Source organism: Pseudonaja textilis, chromosome 10 (assembly GCF_049901715.1).
Source record: "Pseudonaja textilis isolate UNSWEBS1 chromosome 10, rPseTex1.2, whole genome shotgun sequence".
In the NCBI taxonomy this organism is placed as follows: domain Eukaryota; kingdom Metazoa; phylum Chordata; class Lepidosauria; order Squamata; family Elapidae; genus Pseudonaja; species Pseudonaja textilis.
This window is the reverse complement of record NC_141999.1, coordinates 16572825-16595952: the sequence shown is the minus strand read 5'-3', so window position 1 is coordinate 16595952 and position 23128 is coordinate 16572825. Positions and strand designations below refer to the sequence as shown.

The 23128-nt window shown below is 40.9% G+C and overlaps 1 protein-coding gene and 1 long non-coding RNA gene across 2 annotated transcripts; one reads left to right on the top strand and one right to left on the bottom strand.

Annotated features, from left to right (window-relative positions):
• The first annotated feature begins 69 nt into the window (after positions 1 to 69).
• IL20RB (interleukin 20 receptor subunit beta) lies at positions 70 to 22051 on the top strand. Its single transcript, XM_026702403.2, has 7 exons — positions 70 to 1011; positions 5413 to 5539; positions 10471 to 10661; positions 12014 to 12138; positions 15562 to 15712; positions 17914 to 18059; positions 19361 to 22051. The coding sequence occupies exons 1-7, from the start codon at positions 954 to 956 to the stop codon at positions 19487 to 19489; spliced, it is 927 nt and encodes a 308-aa protein (XP_026558188.1). The 5' UTR covers positions 70 to 953; the 3' UTR covers positions 19490 to 22051.
• LOC148124916 (uncharacterized) lies at positions 19254 to 22817 on the bottom strand. The gene is made up of 3 exons (XR_015744810.1): positions 22707 to 22817; positions 21188 to 21242; positions 19254 to 19387 (listed from the first exon to the last, which is right to left on the bottom strand). It is a non-coding gene; the product is annotated as an uncharacterized LOC148124916 (long non-coding RNA).
• Positions 22818 to 23128: the final 311 nt, after the last annotated feature.

The window sequence follows — 23128 nt, the reverse complement described above, 5'->3', positions numbered from 1 at the left end:
GAAACGTAATAGCATTTTTAGGGCACCTTCCCTTTTTCCTAACGATACGTATTTTTTATACGTACAAGCTTGCTGTAGTGGTGAAGGTGCTGGCTTAGAAACTTGGGAGAGTAAATTCTAGTCCCAGTTTAGAAATGAAAGCTGGTTTAGGTGGTTTGGCTCTTCCCTCTCGCAGCCCAATCCACCCCACCTCACAGGGTTGTTGTGGGGAAAATAGGATGTACGTTTGTTGTCTTGAGTTACTGATAACTCGAGGAAAGATTAAACAATAAATACATAAATGGCCGCCATAGATGGGGTGAGCAGATCCATAGGCTGGTATCTCTGGTCTCCTGTTTGCAATTAAGCCCCTAAACCTGCCATTAGGGTGCCATGGGAAAGATGATGAAATTGGCAGAGAAGTGTGTAAAATTCAGAAAAGGGCATTGGCCTGATGTTGGGCACTTGCCATAGATGTGACAGATTGTCGGTGGGTAAAGCAGAACAAAAACATACCCAAAGGGTTGGCATTTCCCGACACCCTTGGAAATAAAAAACTTCCACTCTAGAATCTGAAGAAACACAAGTCACTCTTAAAGTCAGTTTTCCCTCCAGGTTGTTGATTGCACCATTAGCACGCCTCAACTGCCAAGTGTTCACTTCCCTCCCTCTTTTCTCACGAGGTCAGTTGCATAACCTGTAGGAAAATACCAGAATGGAGTTGCCCAAACCTATTATTGAACCCAAATTAGCTCTAAGCCACACCTTTCCAAGCAATGCAGATGAACGTGGAACAGGAGAACCATCTGACACTGCCTAGACACCGACAGTAGCAGTTGATACCCCGTGGGATCAACAAAGGTGCCGTGCATTCAACATCAAGCATCCGCTTTGAGTATGGAGTTGCTCCTGAGGCAGAAGTGGGAAATGCCGGATCTGCTTATACCTTGGCAAGGTCTCTAAACCGCTGGGAAATGGCCATATGCTTCCTCTTGATGATCTTCTTTATTTGGATGCCATTTTTCGCTTCAGGTAAGTGGTGATACCCCCAATTCAGGCAGGTCCTTAAAGCAAAGTGAAAACATGAAGTAAGATTTCTAGGAGTATGGATTTAGAGCCAAAGAAGGCAGAGTTCTTTTTGACTGGAGTTGCAAAAGTTCAACAGATCCTTTTGTAGCTCAGTTCGCTAGAAACCGGATATAAAGAACAGGCAATGTTGATGTAGCTTTCTTAATTAAATGTGGGGTTTTTTTCCAGCAACCGGATTTAGGGAAGAGGAAAATTGTTTTGTTGAGGCTCATTGTTTGTAATACGAAACTCTTTGGACAACATCAGTGTGTAAAACTGAATCTTTTAATATTTAGAAACATGTATTTCTAACACATCACTCAAGTAGAATTGACATTTGAATATTGGTTTTTTTAAAAAAAGAACAGAATAATCTGATAAATGGATAGAGTGATGAATTCGCACGGTATTAATTTCAAAAGGTTTATGCTAGGTATGTTTAAATCTAGATTACTTTGCCAACAGCTAAGAAAAAAAAACCATAAGACTTATCCTTCATGTATACTGTAGTGGTGACTGAGAACAATGTTTGCACTGTAATGTCATTTCCTATAATATCTGTTGTGGGAAAAAGTAAGATTCCTTAGAACGATGGGTCGATCGTAATTTTGAGACAGGAAACAGAGGATACAATGGGATTAGGGAAAATTATATTTCATTTTGTATACAGTGTTTGATGTTGGATTAAGTCTGGAAGTGTCAGCCCAAGGCTACCAGAGTTATTTTGGAGCTAGGTAGCCTCAGTTAATAAATAAACAATAAACAAGACTTTTTCTAAGTGTAATATCCAATTCCAGCCATATTATTATTCCAGTAAATGGGATAGGGAATATAGCTTGTTTTTGACCGATTTTATTTATTAAATAAATAAAATTCTGACTTAGAACCATTTGTTTAGCGACTCTTCAAAGTTACAAAAACCTTGAGAAAAATGACTTGCAACTAGTCCTTGCACTAATGACTATTGTGGCATCCCCATGGTCACATGATCAAAATTTGAGAGCTTGGCAACTGGCATGTATTTACAATGGTTGCAGCATCCATTATGGCCCCATTCCTGTGGAACCCTGTACCACTGGAGGTGAAAACTGCTTCCATCCTTTTGGTTTTCTGGAAGGGTATTAAAACTTGACATTGCTGGTTGACCTAGGACCCTGATGGGGGTGCTCACCACTGGAAGTGGTTGACAGGGTAAGAAAAACTTCCCTGTGCCAGCCAAATCCTAGTTTTGTACAGTTTTAAAATTTAAAATTTGTATATTTTAATTATTTTTCCCTTTGTCCTTTATAATCTCTAAGTCACCCAGAGTCACCTTATAGAGGAGGTGACTGATATAAAAATTAAACAAACAAACAAACAAATAAATAAATCTAACTCTAACCTACACAATTCATAGGAACTGCAGTGATTAATTTAACAATCATGGCAAAAAAAAGATTGTAAAATCAGGTGTGACTCACTTAGCAACCATTTTAGCAATGGAAATTCTAGTCCCAATTATGGTCATAAGTCGAGGATTACCCATAGACAATAAGACATTCTTGGCAATAAAAAGAATATTGACAATCAGAAACTGCAAATAGCATTGTGTTGCCCTTTTATGAACGGAAAAGTGTGCTTTCTCTGACAGCCATCTATTTCTTCCTAATTTCAAGATTGACTCAACCTTCCATCCTTCCGAGGTGGGTAAAATGAGGACCCAAATTGTTGGAGGCCATAGGCTGACTCTGTAAACTGCTTAGAGAGGGCTGTAAAGCACTGTAAAGCGGTATATAAGTCTAAGTGCCATTGCTAATACCAGTCTGAGTCTTAGACATACATGGCTATGGCTGAGAACAATTCGCTTCTGATATCATTCCAGCCCCATTATTCAGGCCAACTTGGTCAGTGACTTCTAGTCTCTGCTGCCCACAAATAGAGTGTTTCACCACAAATATGGAAGTGAGATCATTGCTGTTCCAGAGGCCAGGGGCAGTGACAGAGAAGCATGCTTTCCCAGTCAGACAAGATGACACTGTTTAATTGAGGAGACTTGAAGCATGTTCACTCTGCCCAAACATCCCAGGTGGGTATAAACTTGGAGATAGGTATTGCAGTCCCACAATTAACCATGGCTTATACCATGAAGGGCTTTATAGGTAACAACCAGGACCTTGAATTGCACCCACCCAGAAGCCAACTGGCCAACAATGCAGCTCGTGTAGCAATAATGACCAAAATGTGCCTATTGTTGTGCTTGCTGTTCCATTCATGAATCCACTGTAGCTTCTGGATGGTCTTCAAGGGCTGCCCCATGTAGAGTGCATTGCAGTAGTCCACTTTCAAGGTGACAGGCATGAAAACCATCTGAAGTTGAGGAGGAACATACAACATGAAACTGGGCTAAGATATGGCTTTTGAAGATTGATAGAAACTGGGCCCAGCCAGTGTTTAACTCTATGTAAGGTATATTCTTTTGCTTTTATTCTTCAGAGTTAGAATATTTCAGATTATTCATAGAGTTGCCAGCATCAGCACAGTTTATATTATCAACCCTAGATTGGGTTTGAATAAAGTAATTTCCTATGTCCTGGATAAGAACTGTAAATAAACAAATAAAGGGTTTGAATAGGGCAATTTCCTATATCCTGAATAAGAACAATAAAAATGGTTTCAATAAGGTAGTTTATTATGTCCTAGTTAAGCACCTTACATAAATAAAATAAAATAAATAAATTAAAAAAATGTGCACTCATAGATTCAGATATACAGACAGTTAGACTATGGGATTACCTACCCCAAATTATTGTCCTTGAGTTGTGTTGGGACTGAAATGTTCAGAGCTTGTGAATTAATCAATTGCTGTAGGGTAGCATCTGGAAACCAGAAATAACCATTTGGGTTATTTCTGCACCAGAGATCTGATTTGGTTATTCCCTCTTTCCAAAGAAAGTTGAGAGATGTAATTTATGAATTGGATGGCATATGTGAATATTTTGCAAATATGGTTCCTCTGTTTGTGAATATGCTTTCTTTTTTGGAGGGACCAGGGAGGGAATAGCTAAGTGGTCACCATTATGGAGAGCAGGGTAGGGATCTCCATTATCAAGATTGGCATATGTAGACTGCAACTATGTGCTCAGTCAATAGGTGGCAGCAAAGAGACCCTGAAACACTATAGTATTTCTTTTGGTGCTACCAAGTGGTAATGCAGATGTTGACAATTTAGATATGCTAGTGTTAGTCCTACAATAGAATCTTAGCAGTGATTAGCATAAATCACAAACACTAAGAATCTTTCTGGGACAAACTATGATACACATTTGCAACCCCATTCTAATTGATTAAGGCAAGATAAAGGATATAAACAATCTATAGTTGTTCTGTATTAACTATGGTTTAATACAATGTTTGAATATAGTTGTTGTTTTCAGAAGAATGCCCTCATACATTACAGAACTGCCATCTTAAGTGAATGCAAAAGAGATGCATCTCTAAAGACAAGAGCACATAAAATGTATGCTGGGAAAATATAAAATTCTCACAGCAGGAATACACCTTGAAGGAAAATATTTAAACTATGGACAAACACATATTTTTAAGTTTAAACAAAAATGAATTGACGCAGAGTCTTCCTCATTCTTAAGTAATGTACAGGATCTGATAAGACACTTTTTCTAACCTGCATCTTGTAAAACAAATACTAAATATCTGATAAAGCTCTTTTTTCTATCCTGTATCTTGTAAAACAAATACTAAACTGCATGCCATTTAATTCGAGTTCTATTAAAAGCACAATTTGGGGCATATCTCTTAAGCAAATTCCACTGAGCCCCTGGTCCTTAGTTTTAGCTAAATCAGCATTGTCTTTAAGCTTAACTAAGCTCTTCAGAGCAGTTAGTGACTGTTTTAAGATTATAATGGCACTGAAAAAAGCGACTTACGGCCATTTTTTATGCTTACGACCATTGTGGCATCCCGATGGTGATATGATCAAAATTCAGATGCTTGGCAACTGATCCATATTTATGACGGTTGCAATGTCCAAGGGTCATGTGATAATCTTTTGCAACCTTCTGATGAGCAGAGTTAATGAGGAAGGCAGATTCGCTTAAAAACCATGTGATTGACAACTGCAGTGATTCACTTAACAACTGTGGCAAGGAAAGTCGTAAAATAGGGCAAAATTCACTTAACCCTTTCATTTAGCAACATAATTTGGACTCAATTGTGATCATAAACCAAGGACTACCTATACACCTAGATCTGGTAATTGATCGTTCAGTAATAAAGGATTTGATAATAATCAAATCAGTGTCTCTAATCTGTGAGGTAATTTCTGTTTTTCTCTCTTTGTATGTCATTTTGATGATCCCCTACATAAAGCTGCGTTACTAACACCCCCTCAGAATATTACAATTCTGTCCACCAATATGAAGCACTTTCTCATTTGGAGCCCAGTTCCTGAGATTGCGCCTGGCGAGGTTGTAAAATACTCCGTCGAATTTCAAGGGTAAGTTCTTCTCCTCATCTTGAATACCGGTTGCCTAAAGACCACTCAGCATGACTGATAACTAAATATGTGCTCCTAGATATCTTCAACTTATACCAACCAGATACGTTGGACTAAGATACAACTGGTCATACCAGCTGCGAGTAGTAGAAGTTACAGTCCCACAAGTCGAGATTACAAGATGAAGGAAAGCTATATATTTTTTTGTTATACTCAATACAATACTTAGCTAATAATGAGGAGACACCACAGAGATTTATGAAGTTATGTATGCTATGAAGCAGTGGTCACCAACTGGTGGTCCGCGGGAAAATTTTGGTGGTCCACAGAGAAATATCACTCCCAAAGCAATTAATCCAGGCTGCGCAGGAACACAAGACTGCACCACCCACATGGCCCGCAGAAACACAAGGCTTGCATCGCTTGCATTGCAAACAACATGAGGTAGTGAAGGGAGGGGGGAAAGGGCGGGGTGGGGGGGAAACTTGCCCCACATGCCTCACCGGGCCACTGGGCTGCTTCTTTCCACTTCTTTCTTCTGCTTTTGGCTGCACTCAATTAAAGCATCAAAAGTCTTTCTTTCTCTCCCCCAAACTCCACCAGAAATGAATCTTTGGGACCCTGCAAGGCATCCTGCTCAAAGAGGCTGCGCCGGCAAAGACTCATTTCTGGTGGAGTTTGGGAGAGAGAAAGAAAGACTTCTGCTGCTTTCCTTGCATGAGGCCAAAAGTCTTTCCTTCTGAGAACAGAGCTGGAGACTGTATCCTGCAATCCCAAATAAAGAATGATCGATCAGTAAAAATTTTCCTGCTAACATTTTTGGGGATTTTCCCAGGGTCTCTACAGGAAGGGAAACTTAGCCCCTTTCTTTGTGGACAGTTACAGCACCCAAATGGTTTGGCAATCCCATTTTGCCTCTTGATCACATAATGCTGACTTTAATTTTGTCTTCTATCTATATATTTTTAAGAAGTCTTAGGCAGCAGTTTTTTATGTACCACTTTACTTTTCCATGGTTATTTAACTGACCATTGTTTGGGGGAACAAGATTGACTGGTTAAGCCTTTAATCTGATTCAGCAGGCCCTGTTATTACTCGAAAGGCTATCAGGGTGAGGTAATTTTTTTCCATTAGGGATTTCTGGTATAGGAAGGACAGGCAGCTAGGAAAGTGGAAAAATGTGTTAACACAACACCACAAAACACAGAAGTCGCACCCTCTGTCACCTCCACCCATGCGGTAAGATCAGAAAAGTCCACTGAGAGAAATTTGAAAGAAATTCTCAAGCACCCTGACAATTAGATAGAAAAATAGGAGCCTTTTTGACCAAGCTTCTTGGAAACTGCAAGGCAAATTTTAGATAAGATCCAAAGCATCTTGGTGTATGCATGGAGGATGGGTTTACTTGTTCCAAAAGTTGAGCTCCTTCAAAATTCCTCCTCATCAGGATACAAATGCAGGAATGTAAGATGGAAAAATCTCCCAAAACAGGAGACTGTATCACTTCAGACTACTAGAGAGTGATATCCTTTTTCCCCCACTTCTACTTCCTTTTAAACAATGAATGGAACAACTTGCCTCCAGAAGTTGTGAATGCTTCAACACTGGAAGCTTTTAAGAAGAGATTGGACAATCATTTGTCTGAAATGGTATAGGGTTTCCTGCCTAAGCAAGAGGTTGGACTTGAAGACCTCCAAGGTCCCTTCCAACTACTCTACTCCTACTCTACTCTACTCTACTCTACTCTACTCTACTCTACTCCCCTTAAGAAACCAAAGTGCAATTAAAAAAACATTGGGAGAAAGTTCTACAGAATAACAGAATTGAAAAGGACCTTGGAGGTCTTCTAGTCCAACCCCCTGCTCAAGCAGGAAACCCTATACCATTTCAGACAGATAGTTGTCCAATCTCTTCTTAAAAGCTTCCAGTGATGGTGCGCCTCCATCTTCCCACAAATCGTGTCACTGATTAATCGTTCTCACTGTCAGGAAATTTCTCCTTGGTTTTAGGTTGCTTCTCCCCTTGGTTAGCTTCCGTCCATATTGGGAGAAACTTCTAAACCAGGTCCCCGTCTACTAATCTTGTTTTCTACCCCCAAGTAATTTAAGAATAGCGTTTCAAATGTTTTATCTGCTGTTTGGAGTGATGAAATCTCTTTTCCCGCCTTAAAACTTTGCCATGGCATTCTGTTGCATGTATAGGCAAGCTAGACACGCAATAGTATTGCAAGAAATTAACACATGCATGGTTGGACTAGTATCCCTGTCAGGTTTACATGCCTTTGGGCTTCACCACATTGTAATGCAGATGTGCGGTTGTAGGTCGGGGTGGAAGAAATGCTTTCATTCAGAAAGGAGATTCAACTACAGTCTTTACATTCTCCTTTCTCTGTGACATGAACAAGCACAGCAACCATGGGACAGGTGGAAGCCACAGGTAGATCATCATCTCCAGGAGGTCCTTTGGGCCATCCACAGCAATGTGCTTTCTTCTCATTCTTGAAGGCATCTTGTGGTGTCCTCAACAGTAAACAGCCCTTCTTTGCTCCAGGGCAAGGAGGGTGGGTGGATGAGATTTTTGTCAACAACATCTTTAGGGCAAAATGAATGCTCTTTGAATCGAACATCTCAGGCATCTGAGCTCTTCATGGCATGGGTCCAGATTACTTGAGGCATTGTTTCATCCCTTTGGATTGGCCCATCCCACCTGTGCTGGCAGAGGAGGCATGCCGTGGGCCCCATTGGCCACAGTATTCTAGCTGGCAGGGAACACCGTTACACCTTCTCCTTGGAACATCTCCCCTCCCACCTCAGGTGAGCTGCAACCCTCCTGGCCTTCCATAAGAGCCTAAAGATCTGGCTGTGCCAATTAGCTTGGGGCTCCAATGGAAAAGTTTCACATTGGAGGTATTCGGTAGATGATTAATGGATCCCACCTCCCGTCCTCCTCCTCCTATTTGTCCCTCCCTGTCTTTTAATTTGGGATCTTTACAGTATTTTAGTTATGTCTCTCAGGCGTTGTATAGTTTTTATCTTTTTAAGATTTTGCCCAGAGTTACTCAGTGGTAAGATGGGTAGCCAGTAAATTTTATTTTATAAATAAATAAATAAATAAATTGCAGCCAAAAAAGTAGGAAAATACATTGAAGGAGAGAAGGAAGAGGGTGAGAAACAAGTATAGAAAAAGAGGCAAATGTAGAAAGACTGGTACGAACATACATTGTTATATATAAATACACATTATGCTAAAATGCTATTTCATTTATCTATACCCCGCTGTTAATTTTTACAAGTAACTGAGAGCGGTGAACATATCCGACATACCTTCCTATTTTTCCTACAACAATAACCCTGCGAGGTGAGTTGGCTAAGAGTGACTGGCCCAAAGTCACTCATCTGGCTTCATGGCTAAGGCCTAGAACTCACAGTCTCCCACTTTCTCACCTGGTACCTTAACCACAAGACTAAGCTGACTCTGTATACAATTTAACATTAGCTTAGTGTGTGAGAATCTGGCTTTTGAAAATTATAAATCATGATCTATGACTTAGAACGCAGGTAGACTTGAGTACATCTATGAATTAAACTTTGGGCATTTCTATAAAACAATTAACAACAGAAATAATAATAAAATAACTTTTAGCTGAAGGGTACAAACCCTGTGGTCTTCCAGTTGTAGTAAAATGATTGCTTCCGATAGCTCTAGGCAGCATTAACCTAACAGTGAGAAATTTGGAATAGTAATTCAGCTAAATTTATTCATTTGTTAAAATTATACACTGCCTGACTCAACAACTATGGGTGGTTCACAAGTAAAAACATATTTTAAAAAACTAACCTCTGGAGAGCCATGCCTTCCTTTTTCTTCCATTAGATCCACCAACGGGAGCCAGTTATAAGAGAGAGGCTGAAAGCTCTTTCCCAGGGGTGTCAAACTCAATTTCATTGAGAGCTGCATTAGGGTTGTGTTTTACTTCTGGGGAGAGGGGGGGCGGGAGGGGGCATGGCCAGGGTGGGTGTGGTCAGCTTGACATCACTCATGGTGGTCAAGTGCTAAGATAGGACTTCCCTCAGACCCTCCCTCACTCTCATTATAATCTATCTTCCTTCCTTCCTTCCTTCCTTCCTTCCTTCCTTCCTTCCTTCCTTCCTTCCTTCCTTCCTTCCTTCCTTCCTTCCTTCCTTCTTCCTTCCTTTTCTTTTTCCTTCCCTTCATTCTCCTTTCTTCTTCCTTCCCCTCATTCCTTATTTCTTCTTCCTTCCTCCCTTCCCATCTTTTCTTCTTTTTCTTTTCTCTTTCCCTTTCCTGTCCCTTCTTGCATGCTCAAATACAAAAGGAAAAACATTTCTCCTCTTATTTTGTTTGTAGTTTGTTTTGTAGTTTGAGGGCTGCTCTCCCGAACTCCATTTTTGCTGGCAGAGGCACCACAGCCCGGTCCTTTGCTGTTTCCAGGGTACCCCCACGGGCCAGATCTAAGCACCTCGTGGGCCGGATCTGGCCTGCGGGCCTTGAGTTTGACACCCCTGCTCTATCCTTAGGCTCAGGAAACGAGTTACTTCCAGCGTACTCTGAGCCATCTTTGTCTAATAGGGGTTAGATATTCTAAGGGCCTAAAGATTGCTGAAAGGTTAATGATTTGGAATCAGATCTCATTGGTTGGCTGCAGATGAGCTACTCATTATTTGATCTGTCCAGTTTTTGAACTTATGTACACACGTCTAGGGATACCTAACCTCAGAGCTGCAATTGAAGTTACAACTAGGAAATCCTGTTGCTTATAAGCTAGTCCTTGCTATTTTATTTATTATATTTGTATGTCATTGAATCAAATGACTGGGGTTATTATTATTTTTTTGAGGTAATGTAAGGAAGGTCCGATGTTCTCTGTATAGAAGCTGACATTGTTTTTTTTCCCCCCTAACTATATCTAGGGAATATGAGAGAGACTATGCCAACGACAGCTGGATCCCCATTGCAGAATGCACAGGTGTTAGCGTTACTCAGTGTGATATCACAGAAGACATATCAGCTACTGTGCCATATAATCTGCGTGTTAGAGCATCTACAGGGACACAGGCCTCTCTCTGGGCCACACTCAATGGTTTCTTCAATCGTGTCACAAGTAAGTCCTTCAGTCTGCGGCCCATTAGAAAACCTCACAACCCACAGCACCTGCCTGAATTGGCCGTCTTGAACTGTGTTTTGTTGATATCAGGCCTAGCAACCATTTAAAGCAGCTGCATTGGGTGGGGCAGGATTTGGTGACAGCTTTTCTGACTGGAAATGAGGCCTTGTACTGAGGTGGTGATTCAGCCTGCCTCAGTGGGAAGTAAGCTTTTTAAGCCACCATTCACATTCGGATTCGGGAGAGTGCTTGGGAGCAATAAATCAGGAAAGTTAAGTCAGCATAAACAGAGTAAGGGCTCTATTTAAAGAAAAAGCAGCTGAAACAATGCATCTTAAGAGTCCATTTTCTCAATGGAAAGAGCAAAGGACTAATATTGACCATATGGGAAGGAATTCCACAAGTCTTGTGGGCCACAGGAGTTGCTCCATCCGTTCAGCATAAAGTACCATTGCAGTTATCTTGTCTAGTTACAACCAGAGCACAAGTAACAGATTATTTATTACTACAGAAGGCACCTGGGGGCAAATACGACATTCAAACAACCCAGGAAGCATTTCAAGTCCAAGCAAGATTGCTGGCTTTAATGATAGAACTCAGCTTCTTCCCCACTTTAGCCCTAAGGGTTTTCTAAACAAAAAAAAAAATCAGGAATAGGTCAGGAGAAATAGAGAATACACAAAACATGCTTGTGTCAGGAATATAATTAGGGGATCTTGCTTTTAAAAAATTCAGCATGCTCTGATTAAATTGGGAGGTGTCCACTGATGAAGGGCTGGGCTTACTCCTGATAAATTCTTGTCTTTGACTTCCTTCGTCCCTCCCTCCCTCCCTCCTTTTTTAAGACAGAGGATGATGACTTTTGGGGTGGGGTCATACATGCTTTGTTTCCAGCACTTGCCCATACGCATGTCCGTCTTCTTATCCAGTTGTCACAGCTGCAGCCCATGAAGAGGATCAAGGCCCTCTCCCCGCCCCCCAGTAGACCATGTTTCTGCCTTATCCTCTCCTCCCTGCATGCCCTAGGATGGAGAGGGGGTGGGCCTGGGTCCTCCTCTGACTGCCCAGCCGGCCTCTGCCCTTCCCCAGCCTCCTCCACAACCTCCGGAGCCACACCTCCACTGCCTGTTCCTCCTCTCCCTCAGAGTCAGCCTCCACCAGGGGCATGACACTCAGGTCCACGTGGTGGCAAAATCACACCTCCCTTGAAGGAAACAGTGGCGATGCAGCCCTTCCTCAAGAATCCATTCTTGGACCCAACAATTATGAGTGATTTTTCTCCTGCCTCCAACCTTCCTCTTTTCCACCTACTGAATATGTGAATCCACTTTCTTTCTTTTTTTTAATAGCATCCCTTATTCCACCAATGCTGACCGTCACCACTGATGGATATCACTTGCTAGCAGAATTAGAACACCTGGGGCCTGCCTTTGAATTCTGGATATTTTACTGGAAGAAGGGCCCAGAACCTACAGTAAGTTCTGATCTTGCTTCTGATTTGGATGAGCTGAAAGGCAGGAACATTTCTTTACTGGCCAAGGTTGAATCATCAAGCCATCCTGAGCTTTGACTGAAACTCTGAATGCTGCTAGGAGCATAGCCCCGCCATGACTCATCTGCTTTGCTTTGAGATTTCTTGTCATATACTGTTGCCTGTAGAAGCAAAGGATCATTTTGGTTCCTGCATATGGCAATTCAGCTGTCTTGTTTGGAAATACGAGCATGTTCACCTATTGCCAGCCTTCTCAGGTAGACCAGACAGGAAAAACAACCAGTTGAAGTAATTCAATTTCATTGTAAGGCTACAGTGAACAGAAGCTTGAAAGTTCGAATTTCTCACCATCTCCTTTACAGAATTGGGGGTGAAGGAAATCCCTTTTGAGTTTCTTTCTCTGCCCATAATATGGTAGGTAGTCCTCAACTTATGACAGGTCATTTAGGGACTGCTTAAACTTACAACAGGACTGAAAAAAATGACCATTTTTCATGTGTATGACCGTTGCAGCATTCCCATGGTCATGTGATCAAAATTCAGATGCTTGGCAATTGGTTTATATTTATGATATATATTATGATGGTTGCAGTGTCCTGGGATCACGTGATCATCTTTTGCGACTTTCTGACAAGCAAAGTCAGTGAGGAAAGCCAGGTTCACTTAACAATCATGTTACTGATTTAACAAGTGCAATGATTCACTTAACAAATGTGGTAAGAAATGTCGTAAAATGGGGCAAAACTCACTTAACAAATGTCTCAGCAACATAAATTTTGGACTCAATTGCAGTCGTAAGTCAAGGACTACTGCCTATATGCAACTGCAAGTTATGTCCTCTCTTATTTAACCATTCCCTAGACTGGATCTCACTCCTGATCCTCGTCTCCCAAGGTTATTCTCCCATATCATTACGCCTATCTGCAACCATTATCAAAACTTGCTTTTGAATCCCACTGCCATTATAGAGCCGTGGTGGCGCAGTGGTGGGAATGCAGTATTGCAGGCTAAATCTGCTGACCGTCGGCAGTTTGATCCTTACCAGCTCAAGGTTGATTCAGCCTTCCATCCTTCTGAGATGGGTAAAAATGAGGACCCAGTTTATTGGGGGCAATATGGCGACTCTGTAAACTGTTTAGACAGGGCTTTAAAAACACTATGAAACGGTATACAAGTCTAAGTGCTCTTGCTATTGTTTTTTCTCATTTATTGTATGTGGGAATAAAAATAATAATAAGCAAACCCACATTGACAGTCAACCATGGTTTTCCCAGTTGGAACATATGGCTCTGAAAGCTTGATCATCAAAAAGGCTGAAGAAAAATGTACACCTTTGAATTTGGGACTGAAGAAAATTGTTACGAGTATCTTAGAATTGTGAGAAGAACGAATAATTAAACATCAGATAAAGTGAAACCATGCAGCTCCTGGAAAGCATTAAGAAGGAAATTGACTATAAAATATTTGGGATGTAAGATGCAAAGGCAAGAATCATTAGAGAAGAGGTTGATGTTTGGAAAAAATCAAAGGCAATAACAAAAAGACAATAGAAAACTAGATAACAGCACCGGTGACACAAGTAGGAGATTAGAGAAACTCTGAGAAGCAGGCACAGGTAAACCATCCTGGCAAACTGACATCCTTCAGGTCACAAAGAGTTAGAAACCACTGAACCATTAAAGAAAAACAAACATGCATAAATACAAGTACACTACTTATATATAATAGGAGTTGTTATGAGTTGAAATGCAAGAAAAGGCTTTTTTACTGTACTCACTGAGCCCCAAGTCACCTGGCTGCCTGGTCAAAAAAGCCTCTCATGCATAGTTTTCTTCTCATTGGGGCCAGGTGACCATGGTGGGATTCAAAAATTTTTTACTACTGGTTCTGTGGGCATGGCATGGCTTGTGGGCATGGCTTGGTGGGCATGGCAGGGGAAGAATACTGCAAAATCCCCATTCCCTCTCCACCCTACTAACCTGATTTCCAACTCTGTTCTCCTGTGCAGGGCAACCAAAGAAGACCCAGACAATCAGCTGGGACTCGGGAGGCAGAGAATAGATGGGACGGGGCCAGTCAGAGCTGGTATTTGCTGGTTCTCCAAACTACTCAAAATTTCCGCTATCGGTTTTCCAGAACTGGTCAGAACCTGCTGAATACCTCCTCTGCAAATGACCATATTTGCCATGAAGTTCTCAGGAGAGAGTCCAGTTATGCTTTTAATGTCTCACAATGCCCCAAAGAATCCGAGGTCTAGAGAATTTTAAGAGATTTGGAGAGAAATGTAGAACCAGCTACTTGGTGCTGCTTGTAATGTTGGATCAGAAAAGAAATGGTTTGATGTGCGGGAGGGCCGATCAAAATTAGAGGCAGGGGTACTTACCAAACACCCAAGTTGTGGACTAATTTAGGAAACCCAGTTGGATCCCTTCTTTATTGGTATTTTAGTGTGGTGCTAAAACATTCTTTGATAGGCCGCATTTTTGATGCACGCTTTAGGCTTGTTTTTATTGTGTTTTTCTCTGTCGCTCCTTTGTGAGGCTTGGGTTTTCCTCTTCACCCGTTCTTTCTTTTAACTGTTTTACTGATTGCAAATTGCAAATCAATAAAGCAGTATATTGCAGTACGGAATGATTTAACTTCCCGGAGCTGCTTAAATGGCTGTCAGACCCAAGAGACATGTAACAGTTGGATATCCTGAATTTGCCTACAAACACTCCTGTGTGTACTTTCCTCACTTTTTGTTACTGTTCTAAACTTCGACATTGAATCTCATACTCAAAATACAAACAGTCCTTGACTTACGATCACAACTGAGCCCAAAATTTCTGTGGCTAAGTAAGACATTTGTTAAGTGAGTTTTGCCCCGTTTCAGACCTTTCTAGCTACCATTGTTAAGCGAATCACTGCAGTTGCTAAATCAGTAATATAGTTGTTAAGTGATTCTGGCTTCCCTGTTGACTTTTCTAGACAGAAGGTTGCAAAAAGTGATCACAAGACTCTGGGACACTGCAACCACCCCAAAGATAAGCCAGTTGCCAAACATCCTAATTCTGATCACGTGACCATGGGGATGCTGCAGCGGTCATAAGTATGAAAAACTTACGATCAGAAATCACTTTTATCAATGCCGTTGTAAGTTGGAACAGTCACTGAATGCATGGTTGAATTTGAGGGCCACTTGTGTATAACCACATTTCAACGTGTAAAACCCCCAAATTCATAACCGTTTGCTTTTCCTTTAGATTTTGGAGGCATCCTACAAATGAACAGTGCAATTTTTTTTCTTCTTTAGCCACAGGGGTCCGGGGAAGGGTAAACCAATCTAGTGAAGCAGATTATTTCACCTAACATGTGGAAATTCAGCCTTGTATTTGTTTTTCATTCCGTGTTTTACACACCTAGGTTTACCACAAAGTGGTGAGAGAAAGCACCACCACTGTGCATCTGAAAACCATGGAGGCTGGAGCTGAATATTGTGTTAAAGCTCAGACCTTTGTGGAAGCGATCAACAGGAGCAGCAATTTCAGCGAGGTGCAGTGCGTGAAATCAGAAGGTGAGAACAAGGGGGATGAAAGGCAGGGGTGGGATTCAAATTTTTAACAACCGGTTCTATGGGCACGGCTTAGGTGGTGAGCATGGCTTGGTGGTCATGTGACTGAGTGGACATGGCTTGGTGGTCATGTTATTGGCTGGGTGTGGCCAACTCAATATCACTCACATCAAGGCACACATCTCCTCGCCTGGCCTCTCATGACTGTGGGGATGCTGCAACAGTCGTAAGTGTGAAAAATGGTCATAAGTCACTTTTTTCAGTGCCATTGTAACTTTAAATGGTCACTCCATACAAGCAAAGTACCAGCAAATGAGGGGGAAAAACTCCAGAGAAGTTCCTGAGACAGGAAGTCTAGTCCTGCCAAGAATGTAATAAGGGTTAACGGAGAGGCAGTTTCTGTAAGCAACACCAGAATGTTTCCTTCCTGCCTTCCTTACAGGATTAGGCCAATAATTTCTTCTAACAATCAGTTCTCCGAACTGCTTAGAATGTTAACAACCGGTTCTAGAGAATACGTGCGAACCTGTAGAATCCCACCCCTGATAAAAGGGGCTTACAGATTTTGCGAAGCTGGACGGACTCTCCAGAGCAGGGTTTCTCAATCTTGGCAACTTTAAGATGTCTGCTAGGGAATTCTGGGAGTTGAAGTCCACACTTCTTAACGTTGCCAAGATTAAGAACGCTGCTCCAGAAGAAGCAAAGCCAAAAGATCTAAACTATTGAGGGAGGACTGGAAGGGAGGGGGATTTAAACGATAAAATTATTATTGTAGTATTAAGCCTCATAAGGCCTTAAAGAGTCCATGGCACCCCATAAAGCCCCATCTTGCTCCCCAAGTTGTGCCCTCTTTCCCCATTTTGAGGGATCTATGAGGCAAAATGTGACTACCTCTCTTAATTACCTCCAAATAACTTTCTCAAGGGAAAAAAGACAAAACATGTTGCAGCCACCCTTTCAAACATGGTTGCTCTTCAGCTACCTGGTCCCCCTGAGAAGGCACAAAAACAAATGGAAGACCCTTAGGCCAGGTGTTTCAAATTAGTGGCCTACCGGCCAGATGCGTCACATGCAGGCCACGCCCACCCCAGCTCCGCGAAGAGGAAGAACGTCGCGAAACATCACATGACAGCAACATGATGCCGCAGGTTTGACCCCCATGGTTGGGCTTTCATAGCCAGTTATAAAAGGGAAAGGGGTTATAGTCTTTCAAATCTATATATATAAAAGTGAAAAAGCACTCATGCGTCATCACAAAATCTCCAGAACTGTAAAGTCTGCAAACTTGAAATTTGGCAAATTTGGCTTCTAGGTGCTCACTAAGAAAGGGTTTTTTGAAATGTCCACCAGAGCTTTAGTATTTCGTATATTGTTATTAACACGCTCTGATGCTAAGGAATTCTATTCCCCCTCCCCACCTGAAAAGAAATCTGTTCCAAATGCAAAACACAAGCAGAGGAGTTTTAGTTTCAGAGCACCGAGCAGCTTTAGTACAGAACAGTTGAGCTAAGCTACACCCAGGCTCCTTGCTGTCTCCTTGCTCACACAGCAAATGCTGTTTCAATTTCCATGTTTCAGTTTCCAAACAGCCCTCAACTCTCACACACTGACAGGATGAGTACCGATGGATGCTGGTTGGCAGAGGCACAATTCCCTCCCCACTTTATTTTCGTCGCCAAGAACTAAGCCCGACCACATAGTTTCATAGCGAAGCACGGTATAGAGCTAGCTAAAGTATAAGGATCATAGACATGAAAATGGCTTTCATGATTATCTTGTCCTACTTTTTCAAGTTAGGATATTCACAAGAGAGCATCTCAACAAACAGTTGTCCCTCTTTGCCTGAAGACCTCTATAATAACCCTGCTAATCCAGTGACTGGTTTTGTTATTTCTTGTGTGACTTAAAGTTTTCTCTCTGAGGCTCTCCAGGCTATTTCTCAGTGAATAGAAATTCCTTATTGGATAACTTGATCTGGGAAAGGTTTGCTACTAATACATGTCCAAGAGATATCTGCAGAAGGAACTTGCTCAGGTGAAAAGCAATTTGGAGAATGCTTAAAAGCTACTGAGAACACCGATTGCAGAATGCACCTATTCCGTTTGTTTATTTATATTAAATTGTTATGCTGCCCACCTGTGCTTCTGAAAATTGTCAGTGCAAAGCCTTCACTGAGATATTTGTGTTTTTTTTTCTGCCTCCAGATGCCAAAGTCATACTGTTGACCTTTGCCCCGCTCTTCCTGGTTATTTTTTTTGTGGCTGTTTTGGTCCTTCCTTTTCTTGCTTGGAAAACCTGTCGGATCTGCCAGTATTCCTTCTGCCCAGATGAGGTCCTTCCAGATACATTGGTAAGAAGCTCTGTGCGGTGTTTCATTTGTGCCTCTGAACTCATCCACCTGGAGTCCACGCACCTTGCCGTTATTCTTTAGGGACACGTCTTCAAGACTCAGCTTTCCTTCTGCTTCCCAGCAAAATGTAGGGACGGTTCCACTTCGTATTTCCCCCATTCAATGTTGAAATGTAGTCGTCCATGTCCCAACACAAACCTTGCTACACTGCATGCATGATCGGCAGCAGTTTAGCTGCAACCGGTTGATGGAATATGACCAGTTCCTATTTCTTGCTTTTGGCTTCTGTGATTTGGATACTCCCTCCCTCCCCCACCCTCTCTGTCTTCCCCCTCTCTCTTCTAATCCCATTTGGCACCTTCTCTCAATATGTATTTTAACTTGAGCGGCAGGTATGATCGGGAACCAATGTTGGAAGAGGTAATCTATGAATCATTAATGGGTTGAGTGGGAACAGCATTGCTCGATCTGTGTAGTGAGTGCGGGGTTTTCCCAGGAAAGCAGGAAAAACCCCACCCCCATCAATTAAGTTCTGAGCCCCGCCTCACCCCTCATTAGGAAGAGCAATGATTGAGATCTCTTCTGCAAGCAGGGATTCCACCAATTATTTCCATCAACTTATCTCCACATTAAAATTGTCAGGATGACATTAGATTACTGCCTTCGTAAGTAGGTGTAATAGAAATCAGCTGGCAAGAAAGGGCAAATTATGTCATCTCCCAGACTGAAAGAAGAGTTGTTAAACCGGCTATCTAGATGTGTACTTCATCTATATATATAAAAATGAAATACCACTCACGCATCATCACGAAATCTCCAGAACCGTAAAGCCTACAAAAGCTTGCAACCTGGTTTGGTCAACAAAGGATTTAGATTGGTGTAAGCTGGGTGGGTACATTAACAGAGCATTTGATGCTAGGCATCAGAAGATAAGTTACAGAAATTTAGAATGCAAAATATGCAAAATAACAAAAGACACTTGGGACAGACAGAACATGTATAGTTTTATATTTATTTAGTTTTGCCCAAGTTGGCTTTCTCCAAATCCTTTGGGCAAAGATTTACAGAATTCTCAGCTTCTGAGCTAACAATTCTGGAAAACATAATGTGATATATCTTAAGGACAGCATTTTGGGGAAAGTGTGCTATGGTTCTTGTCCAGGCTGTTGATGCTCAGAGGTTGCACTGTATTTATATCAGAATATTAGGACATCGTCTTCTCTGTGGGTGAATTGATTTCTGCAGTAAGAAAGGATATTTCTAGGTATTCTGCTCCACTTAGCTTACCTTTTCTCTTCTAGAAGCTAACAGCATCACCTGCTAAGATACTAAAGGAGAGGGGAGAAGAGATGGAGAAATGTGATGAATCAGTGCAAGTATTGCCTTCCGAAGACGTTTTGCTTCATTTTTGGATCCATGAAACTCTTTAATATCACCCTGAAGACACTAATTGCAAACTGAGATTAACAGTCTTGCTCTCCTTCTTGACCCCTCTTCAGGCACACACAAGGTTTCTACCGAGAAGGACAAATTGCACAAAGATGGGAACCAAAATAGATATCGGTATCAGGGAGAGATTCCAGCAACCTTACTTGACAGAGAAGTGTAGACTGGTTGTGGGTTGCAAACAGACCATCTTTACAGCCACTTACTGAATTACTGTCTATTTAATTGAGATGTAAGGATCTTGAGCCAATCCAATATTGGAATAATATTGGAAAGAGGTACAAGTCCAAGTCAGTTTTCCAATTCATGCTTGCAAGCCAGGAGGAATAGAGGAAAATACCGGGAGGTATTCTGTCTTAATAGTACAGTATACTCTCTAAGAAAGCAAGTTGCATGAAATGGATCTTTTTTCAGATTATTTATTACAATTCTTGTGGGCTTTAGCCACAGGCTCTCAAGTATTCAGAAAGCAATGGAGCTCTAAATGCTACTATCTTTCCACTGTTACAGAAAGGTAGTCAGTGAGAGCCCTACACTCAGAAATTTGGGTTGAGATTTAGTGGATCATTCAATCAATTGTTCAAAGAAAGGATCAATCAATCATTCCTAGGCATTATGACCTATTCTGACCATTCATTGTGGTATAATTCCACATAGGACTGCAAATCAGCTCATCTAGATAAGGTTCTGATTTTTATGTGAGTTTTAGAATCAAATACAGAACTCATTAACTCATAGCTGGCTTGCTGGCTGTATTTTGGAGTATTTTTTTTCTTTTTGAGGTTCCTAGATAGGTATATATTTCCAACTGCCAAATCTGAGCAAAAACATGGCTGTTTTCCACAAACTGGAATACTTACTGCAGAACTGGAATTCAATGTTTGGAAGCTTTCTATTCCTGGGTGAGATTTTAAATGAAAAAACCTTTTTCTTTGCTTGTGTTTTTTAACATGCAAGCACTGAAATGCTTAAATGCGTATTTAAAATACTGAGTTGAGCTTTTATTTACTTTATGGCTATACATGTGAATTTTAAGTTCAGTTCACAGACTTGGAGGTTTAAGACGGGTGTAAACCTTTGTATATTTCTTATATCAGCCATACAACAGCTAGATATCTTGCTGTGTATCTGTGTTTACAGCCTGGTCACTCCTAAGATTTGCTATGGCTGAAAACAAATGTATGGGTAATTTTGCATCAGATAATGCAAAATTATGACTATGGGGCTGGAAGGGGAACCAAGCTCTGGCAAATTCACATAAGTTGAGTGGCTTGATTCACATTTCACACTAAGCCATAATGTGATTTGTTTAGTTTTCAGTTTATTGCATTGTGAAAATCCAGGTGTTTTGACTTACAGGTAGCTTATGCCTTGCCATGAGGTGAACTTATGCATAATATTCAACAACTCTAGCAAAACAAGATTATATAGTGATATCCAAGATCCTGTTAGACTTGCTAAATGTTTCTCTTGTGTCTGCCTGTACCTTTAACAAGTGCACAAAAGGCAGAATCTTAACCAGCCCAGCATTTCATGCCACCGATTCTGCAGGCAGGGAAAAACTGCACCAGGAAAATCTTGGTCTGTCATGCAGCTATTAAACAACAGTCTTCATGTATTTTTTAAAAGAAGGGGAACCTGTTACAACAGTTTCAAGGAAGGGGGAAAGTTAGAAATTTTACCTGATCTTCCCTCCCCCATCAATCAGATTTTTCTTTCAACCTTACGGCAGTATGTCTGTCATTAAGAAAATGAAAATGTTAGAATTGCTATGAACATTGCTGCCTGGTTCAATAGCAATGGTTTGCGATAATAGAACAGAATCAGAATATATGATTTATGATTCATGATTTGAAAGTTAGACCTGATTTAAATATATACAAAATAATCCATAAGTAAGCATTTGTTATTTACAATGGCAACTTGTAGTAATGGTAACATAAATTTGACTGAATTGTGCCTTCTTTATGCTGTAATTCCTTATAATTCAGTATATGTTCATTCAGGCAAAAAGAATACATATAGTCCTCAGCTTATAACCAGTTGGAACTTCTGTCACTAAACAAGGCAGTAGTTAAGCAAGCTGCATTCAAGTTTGCCTTTTTTGATGCAGTCATTAATGGGAAAATTTGACTTCCCCCATTGACGTTGCTTGTTGGAAGTAGCTAGGAAGGTCATAAATGGCAATAATTGTTCCAGGATGCTACAGTTATCATAAATACATCAATACAAATGCCCAAATTTTGATCATGTAACCACAGGTATGGTGCAATGGTTGTAAGTGTGCAGACTTTTTAGTGCTGCTGTAGCTTCAAATGGTAATTAAACAAATGGTCATAAGTTGAGGACTACTTATAGAATGTTGGCTTTAATTCCATTATCAGGAAGAGTCTTGCTGAATTAAATAAAATGCATTAAGAACGTATACAAAAACTGAAGTGGCATTGTCACACCTTTACATGTCTGAAATCAAATAAGCTTCAGTATCTCAATACTTTTCTGTTAAATGCTTCAACTGCTAATAATCAAAAATACTTTATGGAAAATCTTTGATTCAGTAGTTAAAATTCTTCCTAATATTTTTTTTCCCTTCCTGGTGTGAACAAAAATAATTCGGTGAAGCTCACTAAGGTGAATCTCTAATTATGTTACATGTGTAGACCTCAAACATGTACAATTCACATCCAAAACTGCAGAAATACAGATATATTCAAAGGAGAGCTAGAGGCAGGAATGAAGCTACATGTGTTTATTCAGTAATGAAGCAAAGGCATTTTGCTCAGAGATAAAATGTTTCAGACATAATATTGAATTGATAGTCTCTTCATCTTTATCCCATTATAAATATTAAAGATTATTTCTTAGGTAACCATGCAAATATTTTGTAGCCAAGAATTACCTTTTTAAGAACAATAAATATTGTATTAAACTTGCTGGTACATACTTCTAAGTAAATACCCAGATTACATGTAGGACATTTTTATTTGCGAAAAGTGTTTCTGCCTGAATTGAGATGCCAGATACACTCTGTACAGCTCCCTTTAAAGCAAAAGATTATTGCAAACTGCATTTGACAATCTCCATTCATTCCGTGCTACGGAAAGAAGCATCCATCTCTAAAAGCAAAGCCTGCGCTAACATAGAGAACTATTTTCTTTTTGCTTCGGAACATCTCCCCACCCCACCCCCAGAAAATCTTACACAAATTCTTGATTTCAAGATCCGAAACGGTCGACCAAAATTTTACGGAATCAGGTGACAATCCTAATGGTGACCTCACGTGCCTGGAAAAGGCTATAAATTATATTTTCTTTTGGTTCTCTCTCTCTCTGCATTTCAAGGGACAGGAGAAGGATAAATTTTCCTAGCCAGCGCTGGGTTTCATGCGCCAGGACTTAAAAAGGTCGCCATTTGCTATTCCTCCTCCCGCAATAAAACGCCTTTAGCGGCATCTCAAGTAGATCCGCGAGGATCAGTAAATCCTCTCCTAATCCAGCCTCCGCTGAGGTGGGGCTGGGGGGTTGGGGGGGGACAAGGAAAAAAAGAAACCGTTTTGAACGTGAAAGGAACGAAGCGACGGAAACCGGGAGCGCTTCCCCTCCCCCACAAAAAAAAAGGAAAAA

Bases quoted from the DNA above. Each gene is read 5' to 3' on its own strand.
- IL20RB (XM_026702403.2), top strand. From the start codon at position 954: ATGGCCATATGCTTCCTCTTGATGATCTTCTTTATTTGGATGCCATTT. The intron at 12,139-15,561 runs GTAAGTTCTGAT...TTACACACCTAG, and splicing joins AGAAGGGCCCAGAACCTACA to GTTTACCACAAAGTGGTGAG. The intron at 15,713-17,913 runs GTGAGAACAAGG...TTCTGCCTCCAG, and splicing joins GCAGTGCGTGAAATCAGAAG to ATGCCAAAGTCATACTGTTG.